This window comes from Gadus chalcogrammus, chromosome 5 (genome assembly GCF_026213295.1).
Source record: "Gadus chalcogrammus isolate NIFS_2021 chromosome 5, NIFS_Gcha_1.0, whole genome shotgun sequence".
NCBI lineage: Eukaryota > Metazoa > Chordata > Actinopteri > Gadiformes > Gadidae > Gadus > Gadus chalcogrammus.
The window spans coordinates 13,813,726-13,830,051 of NC_079416.1; the positions used below are offsets into that span (position 1 = coordinate 13,813,726).

At 48.7% G+C, this 16,326-nt stretch overlaps 2 protein-coding genes across 3 annotated transcripts; one reads left to right on the forward strand and one right to left on the reverse strand.

The window, feature by feature from the left end:
* Positions 1-198: 198 nt before the first annotated feature.
* pcnx4 (pecanex 4) lies at positions 199-10,302 on the forward strand. Of its 2 annotated transcripts, none has more exons than XM_056590409.1 (11): positions 199-405; positions 920-1,693; positions 2,040-2,219; positions 2,422-2,972; positions 3,060-3,160; positions 3,591-3,713; positions 4,028-4,388; positions 6,478-6,581; positions 6,716-7,821; positions 7,912-8,098; positions 8,619-10,302. In XM_056590409.1, exons 2-11 carry the CDS (start codon positions 996-998, stop codon positions 8,868-8,870), a joined length of 3,663 nt encoding a protein of 1,220 aa, XP_056446384.1. In that variant the 5' UTR covers positions 199-405; positions 920-995; the 3' UTR covers positions 8,871-10,302. The 2 variants fall into 2 exon arrangements, with proteins under 2 accessions (XP_056446384.1, XP_056446385.1); XM_056590410.1 differs by having other exon boundaries at positions 199-401.
* On the reverse strand, positions 10,194-15,699 carry dhrs7 (dehydrogenase/reductase (SDR family) member 7). Its single transcript, XM_056590411.1, has 7 exons — positions 15,480-15,699; positions 14,969-15,121; positions 14,703-14,809; positions 14,356-14,595; positions 13,929-14,051; positions 13,432-13,647; positions 10,194-12,644 (listed from the first exon to the last, which is right to left on the reverse strand). The coding sequence occupies exons 1-7, from the start codon at positions 15,607-15,609 to the stop codon at positions 12,603-12,605; spliced, it is 1,011 nt and encodes a 336-aa protein (XP_056446386.1). The 5' UTR covers positions 15,610-15,699; the 3' UTR covers positions 10,194-12,602.
* Between the last annotated feature and the right edge of the window lie 627 nt (positions 15,700-16,326).

Genomic DNA, 16,326 nt, shown 5'->3' on the forward strand with positions numbered 1-16,326 from the left:
TGGACCAAGAGCCAAGGGTTAAAATGACTTTTATCTATTCGCTTTAATGAATAGCATGAACTATTGCCAGTAAGGACTAAAATTAGATACAATATGTGGTATTGTCCACACTAGGTCAGGATTTATATCCTACATGGCTTATGATTATGAGTCGCTTCCAAACAGCGACGGAGGGGGAATGTTGTAAGGGGGCGTGTAAGTAGTTTGATAGGAGGCGGTGCTCTCAGGACGGTCTCGGATCCCATTGGCTACGATGATTCGTGCATCATCCGTTGTTTGGCTTGTTCCCTGCTGCTGCTAGTGGCTAATGCTAACTAGCGATGTCCTACACTTTCAAATAATACTCTCAATATCCTAAGATATGACGTATCGGATGTACCGCTAAAAACAGCTTCTCCTGTGTAGGTAAGCTTGTTCATCCCTAAATGCCAAAATATGTTGATCATTTGTTATGATTAGTTAACAATTTAGCGCACCTAGCATGCTAGTACCCAAGCTGACAACCACTGATGGGGAAAAAAGCGATGTGACATGACAACAAAGAAGATTACTATACAATCAATACATTGATTGCCATGACTTGTCACTGAATCAGGGCGTAGCATTAGTCTCTGCTAAGTCAGCCAAAGCTCTTGATTAACAGCATTTTCATCTTATCAAGCTGCATTGCTTGTGTTGTGTGTGCATGGCAACCTCCCAGTATCTTAGCAGTGCTCACAACACTAGAACATGACTCACGTTGGGAACAACAGGATCTGCACAGGACACTGTATAACTGTTACAGAAAGCTTATGTGAGCTACACTTTATACCGCGTACTCTTGAAGCTAAGCAGGCTTATCTCAGGAATCCACTGTATCCTCTGATGTTTACTCTTCAGGTGCGATCCTAATCATATTTGATTCGTCGGTTTATTGCAGACTGCTTGACCTGTCAACCATGATGCATGGGAGCCCTACGTCAAGCGCGTGGAGATGACCTGCCATCCCATAGGGCATGGTCAGGATGGGGCCGGACGTGCCCCTACTCAATGAGTACAAGCAGGAGTTCTTCTGGAAGCGATTCCCCCAGACGGTGTTGGGGGGACCCCGCTTTAAGCTGGGCTACTGCGCCCCGCCGTACGTGTACGTGCACCAGGCGTTGCTGTTCCTCACGCCATGGCTCTTGGGGGGCGTCGGTACGCTGCTTTACCAGCTGCAGCTGCTCCAGGAGCTCCACGCCGCCGTGCTCTCGGGCCTGCTGATGTTCGGGGCCGCTGCGGGCATCCAGGCCCTGGCCGTGTACTCGGCCCGGAGGAGCGGCTCCGTGGAGCGGCTGGGCGCTCCTAACGTCCTGGCCGACGAGGAGGAGGTGGAGTTCACCCACTGCGTCGGCCCAGAGACGGTGCGGTTCATCGCCCCGGGGAAGCGCTTCGGGCTGAACGTGGTGCTGCACACGGTCCTGGCCGGGGTGCTGTGCGGCTTCGGCACGTGGTACGTGTTCCTGGGCAGAATGACGGCGCTTTACGGCAGCATGGGCACGTCCCTGGTGGTGTACATCGCCAGCTGGGTCACCCTGTGCACGGCGGAGTACTCACTGATCGTCAACACGGCCACGGAGACGGCCACCTACCAGGCCCAGGACACCTACGAGATCACCCCGCTCACCCGGCCCATCTACATCTTCACCTTCATTGCCGTCGATCTGGCCGACAGGTGAGCTACGGAGACGTGCGTCTTCCCCCGCCAAAGTAGCCAAAAGGTTTGACTAGTACCCTAAAGGTTTGACTAGTACCCTAAAGGTTTGACTAGTACCCTAAAGGTTTGACTAGTACCCTAAAGGTTTGACTAGTACACTAATGGCTTGACTAGTACCCTAAAGGTTTGACTAGTACCCTAAAGGTTTGACTAGTACCTGCAAGGTTTGACTAGTACCCTAAAGGTTTGACTAGTACCCTAAAGGTTTGACTAGTACCCTAAAGGTTTGACTAGTACACTAATGGTATGACTAGTACCCTAAAGGTTTGTCACGTGTTTCTTGTTGGTTGCTCTTGTGGTCCAGGTTCACAAGCCCGTTTCCTGAGCTTCAGCTGGCCAGTCAGGTCCTCCATGTGCTCTTCCTCTTCCTGCCTCTGCTGTGGGCCCTGGGGATGCTGTCCCCGCTTGACGCCCTGCTGCTCTGGGGCATGGAGCAGACACTGGTGTTCGGCCTGGGCGGCTCGCCCATGTCCAGCAACCTTAGGTGATATTCTATTGACTGATTCTGCTGCCAACCGGAGGTTGAATCATCTCTGATTCAATCCTTTGCCCAATTGAGATTTTAAAGTGATTAAACACAATAGATGGACGACTGAAGTTGCAAAAACCTTGTTTTAAATCTGTGCCCCTGAGGTGTGGACGTATCTGAACCAGGGGCATGATGAATGTCTCTGCGTCTCCTCCAGGCTCCTGGTGATGTTTTTCGTGTCGGTGGCGGTGGCAGGATGTAACTTCTTCATCCCGTCCACCCTGGGCGTGGTCCTCTTCTCCGTGTCCATGGGCTTCCTTCTGAGCCTGGACCTCAGCCAGATCTCCACGCTGTGCTGCGCCGGGCCACGCCCTGCCAGCGGGGGCAGCCTGGGGCGGCGCAGAGGGGCGACCCCCTCCCCTCCCGGCTCCTTCGGCTGGCGGCTGGGATGCAGGGAGGCGCTGCTGTACCTCGGTCTGCTGGCCGCCGCCGTGGCCGAGGCCGGCCTGCTGCACCACTTCCTGGCTGCGGATCCGCCCCAGAGCCCCGCGGTCACTAGACAGCGGTTGCCCATCATCGCCTCCTACCTCCTCCTCTCCCTTTTCCTGCTGTGCTGGGTCCTCGGGGAGATCCAGGGGGCGTACGTCTGTGGAGGGGTGTTCCTGAACCCCTTCTACCCCAGGGGGATCTCCAACGTGCAGAGCTTCATCCAGAGCAGCAGAGGTCTCCACGTCGCGGCGGTCACCCGGAGAGTCCTCCTGAATCTGGGTGAGTCTCCCTCCCACAACGTTTACCTTATGGAGCAAAACTTAGTTTATTCTGACGCTAATTATTGGCTTTTATTTCTTATCTCAGTGTCCCCATTTGCCATGATTGCGTATCTGTCGACGGACAAGTCTCTCCAGTGGCTCCACACGGCGTCACTCAGTGTGGGATTCACGCGGGCGTTCAGAGTGGTAAAGACGATGCGGACACAAAGAAATGCTTACAATGCATCCATCAAAATAACATTATGACAAAACATCACATGCAGGCCTTTTTAAACATACAAATATCACTTACTTGATTGATGTGTTGCTAAAACACATTCGCTACAAGCAGCGACTTTACATTTAGGGTATTTAGCAGAGGCTTTTGTCCAAAGTAACTTACAATAAGTACATTTGTCTAAAGAAAGAGAAAAAATGTATCGCTCGTCGGTACAGTGAGGATGTTCCTAGAACCAAGTGGCAAGCACACACGATTTGCTAGGATAAGACAGTAGCTAGGATAAGTGTTGTTCCTCGAAATCACCACATTTCACGGTAGAGTTTAGAACAGGCAGCGCCCCTGCCTGACTAATACTCCTGAGGCGTCTGGACTGGAGCCTGAACCTGTCTCCCCCAGGTGTGGCAGAACTCTGAGGAGTCCCTGCTGCAGATGGCGGTGGTGGTGGCGGTGCGCCTGGCGGCCGGGGAGACGGCCCTACCGGCGTGGGACCGCCTGGGCACGGCCGTCCAGCTGCTGCTGGTGAGCGAGCCTCTCCTTACACCGCGTGTCACAAACGACTGCAACCCTGTCCCGCGAGCCCCTGTTTAAATGACCCGGTTAAAGGGACCTCAAATGATTTTAAATTACATTTTTTACACCGGGAAGCCTTTCGGTTGTATTTACACAGCCCAGAATGTGCTAGAAGATTCACGATGACACACGGCTCATATGGCTGAGTCATGAGCAAATAATAAACATAAAACCAACACACCAGAGTCCACATTACCTAAGACGTGCTCCAGACAGACTGTGTGTGTGCTGACACCTGCTGTTCCTCTCTTCCCCCCCCCTAGCTGGGTCTGCTGAGCGACAGAGTGGTGCAGTTCCTCTCCAAGCTCAAGTTCTCTCTCGCCGTGCTGGTCACGTCGTGGACGGAGAAGAAGCAGCGGCGGCAGGCGGCGGGCGCCCTGCTGGCCCTCAACGCCTCGCTGAGCCCCCTGCTGCTGGCCGTGGTGGTCCTGTCCGCCCTGCTGGCCGCCCCCCTGCTGCCCCTCTTCACCCTGCCCGTCTTCCTGGTGGGCTTCCCCCGGCCCCAGCGCAGCTGGCCGGGCCAGGTGGGCACGGCGTGCCCCTGCCCCGACTCCATCTTCTACCAGCAGATGAGTGGCAGCCTGGCGGTGGCGCTGCGGAGGGGCCTGGCTGGAGGGGCGCTGGGTTAGTGCTGGAGATGTTACCCGTACCGCTTTGGTTCTCCTTCCCCATACCGATTCCTGAACTTGGACGATACTGAGTGTACTGATGCAGCATCCAGCATTGTAACTAATAATAGCACTTGTAATCGCACAAGGGGTTTCTTATGATGACAGCACTGTATAGTCGGTTCACTTACTGTTCACTCACAAATTTATTTTCAGAACTTGATCATTTACATTTATGATCTATAATTAGAAAGATGCATTTGTATTTTTGTCGTTAGGAGTTTCACATTCTGACTTCCCACCCCCAACCATTAATGAACGCAGCATAAAACTGCACATATTTATGATGCTCTCTGCCTGTGTAGTAAAGGAGCTAGTCACGTGATTGTAACAGATACAATATACAAACAGATACTTGCCAATACCCGATTAATTTCTTTACCCATTTTACGCAGTATCGGAGGAATTGGGAGACTGGAATCGGTATCTGAACCCCTCTAGTCAGTGGGCCGTGCTGCTGGGGACCCCTCTGGGTCGCCCTCGGGTTGTGTGTTTCATCAATGGTTTTGGCCGTTCATGATATTTGAGTGGCATTTATGTTCGTTTGACTAATACTCCTGAGTTGGAGCACAAACACGACAACTCCACAACATAAATGTTTGAACCAGAGTTCTTCCTATTATTTAATATTATTCATATATTTTCAGTGTGCATTGTTCCGCTGTTGGAGTCTTGCACAGCGCGGTAGGATTCGTACCACAAAGCTCTTCCTCCGCTGCAAATGGAGGTCAATCCGTTGTGAATTCCAGCGACTTGTTTTCATTTTTAATTAGGCGGGCAGCGTAGCGCACGGCGAGCCGCCCTGTGTTCGCTCGGCTCGTGAATCGCAGAGACGCTGTTGAACCTCCAGGTGGGTCAAGCAGCAACTCTTATCTCGATGAAAGAGCACCTCTCACGGTTTGAGGCCGAAGAAGAGAATGTTGTTTTGACGACCAGCACATGGGAGCCTCTGGCAGTGATGTGATGATGCTCACAGGAGCCAGTGGAGCTCCTGTGAAGTGACCCGACACAAAGTGGCTCCGATCTGTATTCATTACATCCAAATGTTTCCACGCCATTAACCCCACCATACTCGCAGGCCTACTGGAGCTGTGTGTGTGTGTGTGTGTGTGTGTGTGTGTGTGTGTGTGTGTGTGTGTGTGTGTGTGTGTGTGTGTGTGTGTGTGTGTGTGTGTGTGTGTGTGTGTGTGTGTGTGTGTGTGTGTGTGTGTGTGTGTGGACTCGTATCAGAGAAGGGCAAGTACAAACTTAATTATTCATGGGTTGATGATTCAAAACAGAAAAGCGATGGCGTCACTCAATCTCATTGTTTACTGGGCTTGCTGAGAGGCCCAGGCTTCTATGTATAATTTACAGAACTAGCACGTTGTAGCCGTTTGCTGCTCATAGCTGAATAACAGATGTCCCGTCCCGTGGCTTGCCTTCTGCATGACGGGCCGGGGGGGGGGGGGGGGGGGGGGGGGGGGGGGAGGGAGTGCGCATGACTGAACAGTAAGCAGGAACCCCGTGTGGCGGGCGTTTCTCTTCCCATCGCTGAGGTAGTGTAGGGAATATTTAGAGATGGCATCACGGTGTATGACATCATCCGTCAGCCACGAGCACATGAGTTATCGTCAAGCCAACGCTCCCGTCACCCTGCGACCGCCTTCGCGTCCAACGTATCGCTGACCCGGGAGAGCCCATCCCCCCTGGGGAGAACGGTTCGCAGTGGTCTCCCCTGTAAGAGGAAGGGCCTTTGGTTGTTTTTGGGCTAATGGAAAGGATTCAATGTTTGGATCTCTGTGCAGCCAGCCAGCTGAGAGTATCATGACCCCGCCTCGGCTGAGAGGGTGAGCTTCTCCCCCCCCCCCCCCCCCCCCCCCAGCGTGTCCACCGAGAGCCTGGCAGTACGAAGGGGCTGTGTAGCCGGGGGGCTGGCGCTTAGGCCCTCGGTCCTCGCGTCACAACATCCCCCTCGCTAACATGCATAAGGAACGGATGGCTTATACCCCCCTCTCCCTCTCTCTCCCTCTCTCTCTCTCTCTCTCCGTATCCCCGGAACGCAGGCTCCTTGTCCCCCGGCTCCCACTTCCTGGGCCGCTTCCAGGACCGCATGGTCTGGATAATGATCCTGGAGCGCGGCTACGGCTACTGCACCGTCAACATCAAGGTAGGGAGGGGCGGCGTACCGGCCGGGGGTCGTGCCCCGAGACACGCGGCCGATTGCACTCATTCTTCGGGAGAATCGGTGCATGCCAGCGTCACTGTGATGATGACGCTGATCTGCTCTGTGATCGGCTCCAGGGTCTGGAGCTGCAAGAGACCTCGTGCCACACGGTGGAGGCCCGGCGTGTGGACGAGGTGTTTGAGGGCGCCTTCGAGAAGACAGAGCGGCTGGGCTTCACCCAGAGTCTGAACCAGCACTGGGGCAATGCCCTGATCCCCTGCGCCGCCCTCCCCGTCCGGGTGTACTCCGACGCCCGCAACGTGCTCTCCGGCATCATCGACTCCCACGACAACCTGAGGAAGCTCCAGGACGACTTCCTGAAGGCGCTGGTGTTCCTGCTGCTGCGCCACTGTGTGGAGAAGCGACGAGGCTTCGCCTGGAGTACTGAGGAGGGGCCCGGCGTAGGGGGCCGGAAGTCCCAGTCCTCCCAGCCCGCCCAGTCCACGGGCAATCAGCGCGTGGAGACGGTCATAGTGGAGTCCAACGTGTCCTCTCTGAAGCTGAGGCAGGACAGCTCCAGCCTGACCTCCTTTGGAGACTGGTCGGATGAAGACGACTTGTTCGGGCCCCAACAGCCCAGGCGGACGGTGGCCCTGGTGAGCACTGAGGCCCAGCCGGGTCAGGCCCCGCTGCCGACTGGCCCCTCCCTGCCGGGCTCTGTGGAGATGGACAGCCTGTTTGAGAACATGGCCCTCTCGGCCCTGCAGCCGCTGCAGCCCCTGGGCCTGGGGCTGGGGCTGCCGGCGGTGGACAAGGGCCCGGGGGCCAAGGTCTTCGCCGAGAGCTCCGGCGCCCTCCCTCCCCTCCACTTCAGCTGCCCCGGGTCAGAGGCGTTCAACCTGCCCTCGGGCTGGAGGACCGCCCCTCTGCTGCCGTCCCGCCTGCAGCAGCTCCGGCACCTCTTCCCCGAGGAGTGGTTCCGGTTCAGCCTGGGACGGTTCGCCGAGGCGGCGCGGGGCGCGGCCGGCGACGACCCGACCAAGGCCCTGCAGGAGGACCGGGTCCTGAGGGAGCTGCACGCCCTGGCGGCCCTGTCCTGCGTGGTGTCCTTGGGCGCCGAGGCCTCCTTCACCAGCCCCAGCTACGTGTACCGCCTCTACTGCGGAGACGTGCCCTGGACGGACGGCCTGGACTGGCTCTCGGCCAGGAAGGACCTTTATCACCTCACTCTCAAGGCGTTCAGGTGGGAAAAGGCTTGCTGTATTTTAAACACTTTGCCAAAATCCTTTTTAGTATCCCACATGCATTCATTTTTTGGTGTCTTTGTCCGCAGGTTTGGTTTTAAGCTGCTCTTTGATCAGGCCAGTCTGGGGCCCGTGGAAAGCCCTGAGGAATTGTTCAGCACCTTGGAGGAATATGAAAGGGATTGGTACATCGGTCTGGGAGCGGAGCGAGGCTGGCACGACAGCGTCCTTCAGGAGAAGCCCTACCTCTTCTCTCTAGGACATGACCTCACAATGGTAACCAAACAACCCTGTCAGCCATTCTCGCTTCTCTCCCGGCGGCGTGTAGAAGCATTGTAGCCATTTCTATGCTCACTTGGTAAACACTGCTCCCCCAGTTCAGTCAGAGACTTAAGGCAGACAGCAGAGGTCACCAAACAATGCAGGGAGAATAGTTGCGTGTACGGTGGGGGGTTTTGGCCAATCTGACATCCTATACAAGATTGACATTTTCCCAAGGTCCATGCGATAAATAATTGTAGAATTTCCAAATCAATGAGCACATTTTTATCATTTTACTTCCGGCAGCATTCAACCTATACCTGAATGGCCCCCAATTGGGTTCATTCTTCTGTCTATTTTCATTTCCATTTTCCTTTCACACATTCTGCTCTATTGATCATTGTTGCTTTACTCTGTGCCTGTGCTCACCTCGAAAGCCAAACTCGCTTCCGCCGGCAAAGAGCGGGGCTCTTGCTGCCGCGGTTGCAAGGGGTTCACAGCGTGCAAGAGTCAGACGGCGTGCTCCTGTGTGCAGGGTACCTACACGGGCCGGGTGCTGTCGCTGCAGGACCAGCTGGTGCAGCTGGGGCGTCTGAACGGCGAGGGGGTCCGCGGCCAGTGGGCCAACCTCTCCTGGGAGCTGCTGTACGCCACCAACGACGACGAGGAGCGCTACAGCATCCAGGCCCACCCCGTCATGCTGAGGAACCTCACGGTGCAGGCGGCCGACCCCCCCCTGGGGTACCCCATCTACTCGTCTGCCCCGCTGCACCTCCCCTGCCTGTGACCCCCCCCCCCGCTGCTCCCTACCTACACCAACACATCACCCTTCATCCCCACATCGCTGTACACAGAAGCATCTCTGTTAATCAAACAATCAATCTTTATTTATTTGTCACTTTTTGGGAAGAACATACAACTGAACACGTACAACTGTCAGGTCTCAAGTAGGAGCAGTTGAAAGGAAGGTACAAAAATACACACTACCTAGAAGAAATTTAAGCTAAGTATATGTGTTTTTTAGATGTTGTATGACGTGGTTTAAAAAGGTTTCCAGATTGTGAAGGCCTCTGTTCCTCTGGATGGCCGTCACAACCCGCATCGCAAGAGAGTGATTGGAGTCACCCCCCTGCTGAAGACAAGGAAGGGAAACGCACAACATTTGACTGACGCTAACTTGCCCATTTAAAGTGTAATCCAAGTCTAAAGTCTAAGCCTTAAGTGGATTAGTTATGACCTGTCTCGGAGCGGATGCTCATGTTGTTTTGATGCCGGTGTGCCAATATACATTAACTATCAGTAATCATTTGCAAATCCTCATCCAACAATGCATTAAGCACAGCGCCCAGATCAGCCTATGACCTTGAAAGACACACTGGCATCAACATTCTGGTAAAAAGATATCAACATCGATTTGAGAGTTGAGGAAGTAAAGCAAATACCCAGCCGTCTTCGCTTTTATATCATGTATCAATGCCAAGGATGGGTATCCACTAAAGCACAAACATTTGTATTTAGTTATTTTTAAGTATTCCTTTGCTTCCAAGAAATGAGCCTACTAGCCCAGATTGAGACACATGTTTCATACGCTTCTCAGAATTTCAGGTCTACCATTAGATGTCCACTCAAAAGGGACATCATTCTTTTGCTGTACGTAGGAAATGTTCAACTCAAGGCTGTGCCTTGTTTTTTTTGTAACGTCATATGTAATGTGCTTATGGTAATACTTGCCGTTCTGTTTACAGTTTACTTGTTTACAACCCTAGAATGAAGTTATTTGGATTTCCCATGGTTTGTTGTATATACGTTTGGTTTTACCTGTGTAAATGTATATACTTCTAATAAAATGGCTTGATAAACCCTGCCTCGAGTCAATAAAAAATAGTTTTCTTAGGATGATAAGGATGACATCGATGTCAACACGTTGCCCATGATTGAGTTTGTCACTGGAGTCTTTATTAGGATCTTTCAGTGACTGGAAAACTTTTCGTTTAGCTATACACAGGAAGTCTGCAGAGCTTCCTTCAGTGAAACTCTTATTGAAAAACTTTCAATAACTTGATATTTTGGTTGAAAGAAGGACCTTGATGGCCCGTCCCCATTATCCAGGGCTGGCTTTTAGTAATGCAACTGAATCTCTTTTTCGCTCCATTGTCCGTTTTCTGTTGTTTGGGACAAAACAGTGCATCCTACAAAAGAGGGAAAAAAGATGTACAAGATTCTGGCAATTCTATATAAAATGTTGCCAAAGGAAACGTCTTCAGGGTGTTTGATTGTAGTCCATCATTGTAATCTCTTCTGGATAAAAGGGAATGAATCGGTAAACCAGCTATTGTGCGTATAACTAAGCAATAGCAAACGAAAGGGAGTCCTGTTCTACTGAATATCAGCACGGCTGTAGGTACAAAGAGCAGTGCTGATGTTCAGTATAATAGCACGACCTTGATTGTGATACAGCTTTTTATACGACAGTAGGTTCTGACCAGGTAATTTGATTGGACACGAGGCATGACCACTGCTATACAGTACAACAGAGACTTTTAACTACCTTATGTATCACTTGGCTGTACAGATGTTTCTAATTAACCTCAATTAGCCTTCATAACCATCGAAAGCTGTGATGGATCGTCATTGTAGTCCTCTGTGGTTTCGGGACTAGGTGTGACTAAGAGAGTGGTAAATGTTCAACACGTGGTTTATTCAGAGAGGCAGACGTGCACTCTGGAGGGGTCCATGGAGCATCTCCAGGTAAACCTTCAATCTATGTCGGTGTGTGCAGGATGGTGAAGGAGCCCCAACTACAGGGTCTGACTTATCGTGTTGACCTCTCCATGTGCAGAGACAGAAGCTATTCTGAGATCGGGTTAGCACCACATGCACATAGGTGGTCTAATGAGGTGCTGATGTTGGCTTTAACATCGTGTGGTCTAAATAAGGCATAGAATAGCAAGACGGTAGGAACAATAAGACAGTAGAGGAAGCAAGACGCGTATAACACAGATTATACAATGCAGTAGGAACAAGACAGTAGTGGGTACAATACTTTATGTACAAGAGTACAGTTCCAAAAGCCGTTTATTAGTTAAGGGTTATAAGCGACCAAAGATAATTTGCTTGTTGAATCATTTCTTTGGCTCCACAAACAATAAGGTGACTGGGCTGGGACTGGACGGTTGCCAAGCAACACAAACACTTCCCAGCTTGTTAATTGCGTGTGTGTGCGTGCGCGTGCGTGTCCCAAATTTGTATTAAATCCGCCACGAGCGGAATGTTAATTAAACATAGGCGGGCGCGGACTATTGACTCAAGGTGAGCCAGCTTGAAAAATATTCTCACCAAATACCTCTCGTTAACTGCGTCTAGAAGTAGGCCTAAGCTTAATATTTGTATACGATCGCATGCATGGGATTGCTGCCCAGATGTTATATGAACGAGCTTCGTATTCAATAATGCAGATTCGTTATTTTTTCTTCTGCATGCCACATACCCAAATAGTATATATTTTTAAAACCAAATTTGATTCGCATTTCCATGGGAATATCAACAGTCTGGTGAGATTCACAGTTGACTGATCAGCATTTTCCCAGTGTAGCCATCAGACTCACTGGCCAGGCCAGCATGCAGCTGGGTTGTATGCCTATGATCTGAGTCAGGCCCCACCCATCTTAAAAAAATAACCGACTGAGGCAAGGTCACGAACAGCACTATACAACCTGTGTCTATATGCGCGCAGTAGGCAGGTAAGGTCAAACATGAACCATTAAGCAGTAAACATTAATTCAATTCAATTCAATTCAATTCAAAGTGTTTATTGTCATATGCACAAATGAGACGTTCTCAGTTGTGCAATGAAATAGGGTTTTAGTATTTAATAAACCAGACATTTAAACCTTCTTTGATCGATGCAATACTCTCAGAATTTCGAAACGGCAACTTTAATTTGATAAAACAAAGAAGCATATTTCAGAATGTCAGAGAATGTGAATTTGTAATTTTACTTGGAATGATTTCCCTGCATGTGGTGTTATTTAACTTTTCATGAAAAATACGGATGCTGAGACAAACACGGTTCACAATACAGCCAACATAATTAAGTTAATTGTTTCTCTGAAATGGTGAGGGAAAAATCCATTAGCCATTTAAGGATGTGTGCCTTAGGTTTAAAATGAACTTGTGTACAAGTGAAAATAATTACATTCGTGGAGAAAATCAATTCTGTAATTCAGTTCATTAATCAAGCAATCGGTATTAAAAAGAAACCAAAAAAACTTGCTGCATGAATAGGAAAGGAGTGTCTTTATGATAGTAAATAACTCAAATTCAGAATAACTACCGTTGCAGTTGGAAGAACTGTACTCGTATATTGTAGGATTTATCACTAAGGGCTTTCTTAGGATTAACCCAATCTGATTCTTCTGATTCTTTCAATCAGTTAAAGGACCTTGAAGTCCCCGTCTCAATATCCAGGGCAGGCTTTTCGAGACGTCACTAAAGCACTTTCCCTCTTCATTGTTGCTCCTCAGCTGGCCTTAGGTTTTGCAAAGTGCAAGCGCTCTGCATCCTGCAAAATAAATTCACAAATGATGCCCCCAAAATATTTACCAGAAAGGAAACCATTGTGTTACATTGTAAGTCCATCCTTATTAAATATATATCTATATCTATATAGATGTACAAATTCATTCCTGGCGGACAGCAGAAGACTCCTTATTGACGCAAGGTGAACAAGCATTCAAATATTTTCACAAAATACCTCACTAAGAGCTGCATCTAGGAGTAATATTTTGGCCAACTATTGTATACGTGTGACTGCTTTCCTAATGCTATACGTATGAGCTCCTACTGGATTTGTGGAGGCAGGTTTGTTACTCGTAACCCTTTTACAACTGAAGTAGATTTTGTATTTATTTTGTCCCAGACAATCCAACTTGGGGATGGTTTTCCAGGGACAATAAAAACGCCTTTTCCTGTGACCTTTCTGCAGAGAATCAGTCGTGGCTGTCCATCAGAGGCCACCAGACAGTGGGCAGGCCTCATGGCCACTGGGAGACAGCTGGCCGGGTGCACTATCATTCGCTTTAGTCCCATTGCGTCTCAAGTGAATGCACCTTCATGCAGCAACCCCTTCCTATACGCAGCAGACTAGGGCCAGGTCATCAACAACTGAGCCCAATTGTTGCCACACCGCTCTCAACAATGTCTGCCTGACTTCCAGGCTGTGCCCAGCCCCATCCCAGATTTCACATTCATCATCATTTATGCTGTACTTGCAGGATACCATTTAATAATACTAAAATATTGGAGGGACAAACTGATTGGGTTGCGTTGTTATTGTGAAGGGTACCTACCAAACCGGCTTTGAAATTTTGCACTATTCTTTTGCCAAACATAGCGGTGAGGAACCACGCCCATGTAGGGGCATACTGCCACAGGTAGCAGAAGCCGAGGACCGGCTGGTCGGATATCCACATCTCCTTGGCCTGGTTGGCCATGCCCACGAGGATCCACCGCACACAGCGGCTCGTACTCATCTTGTGCTGCTGGTCCTGTCCTTGGGCCATCGTCTTACGGAAGGAAAAGGGTAGGAAAGCATTACAAAGGCTTTGTGGTCAAGCTGTTTATTGGAAATGATTGCTACAATTTCTTTTCCTGAAGGATAATGTTCTATTTTAGCCCCTTATTCGGCCAGCTTCACCATTACTATATTTGGATTTTCTTAAAATAAAATCATCTATAGATATATATATTTTTTAAACATCACCAATTGGGTATCATCAAAGTCTAAATATGTGGACGCCAAAATATTGTCCATATGGCACAGCCTCAAACCCCATTACATAATTACCTTGTCGACCTCTTCTGTGAAGCAATTGTCGACGATCTTTGACTGCACAGGCCCCGGACACACGGTGCTTATGAGTATTTTCGGATAGTCCGTCAGCTCAGAGCGAAGGCAGTTGAAGAAGCCCTGCAGACACACAGTCAACAATTAAGGAGATGTGAGACAAAGCTGACGTGAATGAGAGCTAGGATCCCTCGAGCCCTCCCTGGGTCTGCCCCAGGTCTGTCCTGTTGGGTCTGGTTCTCCCCTCAGAAAACTGGTATACTGGCTGAACCCGACTGGTAGCAGAGTCCATGGAGCATGGCAATACGATTAAAACATATTGGTGTTGGCTGAGTAAAAACGTCTTTACAGGGGCTAACAAGAAGGGACAAAAAAACACGAATCATCCAGCTCAATATTCACAACCCAAACTGCCATGTTCAGATACCTGGAGAGCATGTTTGCTGGCTGAATATCCTCCTCTCAGGGGAGCCCCGATGATGCCAGCCACGCTGCTAACAGTCACAACACTCCCCGTTCCTCGCTGCATCATGTGAGGCAGGACTTGTTTGGTGAGGGAGACGGTGCCGAGGAAGTTGAGCTCCATCAAGGCATCATAAACGTCATCGCTGGTCTCCAAGCACAGAGACCGCTGGCTACGGCCCCCGTTATTAATCAGGATATCGATCTGAAAAGGTTATGACACCATTTGTAAACTTGTATCTAAAATGTGATCAAGCTGTCAAGTGATCACCGATTGCGTGCGGGAGGATCCTGAATTGCACGACAGCTTACATTGCCAAAGTGCTGGATAGCTGCGTTCGTTTTAGACTTGAAGGATTTTCTCTCCAGCAAATCCAGTTGAAGAACAAGAACATCCTCCTCTTGTACATGCGAACACTCTTATACAATAACAGAGAATAATGTGAGTCATACATTGTAGGCATCCTTATGTGTGTGACCTCAAGTCACAAGGATCAAGGAGCGATGCAGCCCATGTTCTGCAGCCAATTTTCGGCGATTATAACAAATAGGGAAAGGTTTAAGATAAGGTCTCTCACCCATACACCGTTGTTTCACTCTATTAAGCTCATCCACACGACGGGCCGAAAGAATGAGCCGAGAGCCACACTTTGCCAGTTGATACGCCAATTCCTCTCCTATCCCACTGGATGCTCCAGTGATCCAGACCACCAAGCCTTTTAATTCGGTTTCTGAGGGTCATGTGTTACATAGTAATATGTGAAAAACAACTACTACTCAAATTTAAGTGTTGGTAGTTTGTATTAGATCTCAATGAAGTTTATTTAGTTTAACGGTTTATACCATTGGCATCAGCTGATTCAAATGTACTCCAGAAAACAATACAATTTAAAAAATGTTTCATCAGTTGTTCAATACATTTACTACGTTGTAGTAAGTGCGTATGCTACGTTATTCATCATAAAATCAAATGTATAACACAATAATAAATAATTCAATAAAATATATAATAAAGTGAAATCAAACGGTGGGCAGTGTTTATGATAGTCAATGAAATAAAACAAGATGTAACGTGAACTTGAATCATACCTGGTCTCCGCCCAAACATGCGTGCCCAGAGTAAAGTGAAGTCAGCATCAGCAAAAATGAAGCGCAAAGTTTGAATCAGTGCGTAAAGTGGAATTAAGTACCAGAGCGCCAAGAGAATACAACAGTCCATAATTAGCGAAGATAATAAAGAATATCCTGCATTGTGAAACAAGTTCCCTAGTGGCGTGCCGTGACCTCTGACCACGACGTCACTTCCTGTTTATTAAGCTCTAGATCTAGAATACCGTTCACATGTTCCAATAAATCGTCTACTTTTAGGTATGTAAAAAACATTTAACAGACACAATCAAAATCCTTAATGACGTAATCAAGCACATATTGATAATTTTCCCAAATAAGTGATCGACAGATGGCTTTTTCCCAAAATATACTGTTCAATTTGAATATTCGAAAATGATTCAGATTCTACTTTGAATCTTTTTAATTTCGTTGGATCTGTTATGTAAGCTTCCTTTTGTATTATAGGTATGCATAATTAAATGACTTTAATGATTTTAGGGCAAATTATTTCATAAAAATATATCATATAGTAGGCCTTTATGTCATTTTTCCACTTATCCATCCATTTATCATCAAAATACAGTGCGTTCAAAAAATAAGAATAAAAAAAAATAAGAATAAAAGCCATTTACAACACAATTTACGTCAAGAAAAACAATTTTGTGGTTATTTTGTTGGTCAGACCTGCCATAATTAATTGTCCAGAATTGCAAAGGAATTTGCTGTTTACCAAATGCACTGAATTTGTTGTTCTATAACAGTTATTCACCAAAGTATAAGGGTTATCCATATATCATGGTGAAAACCTTTTTTCTTTTGCCATTAA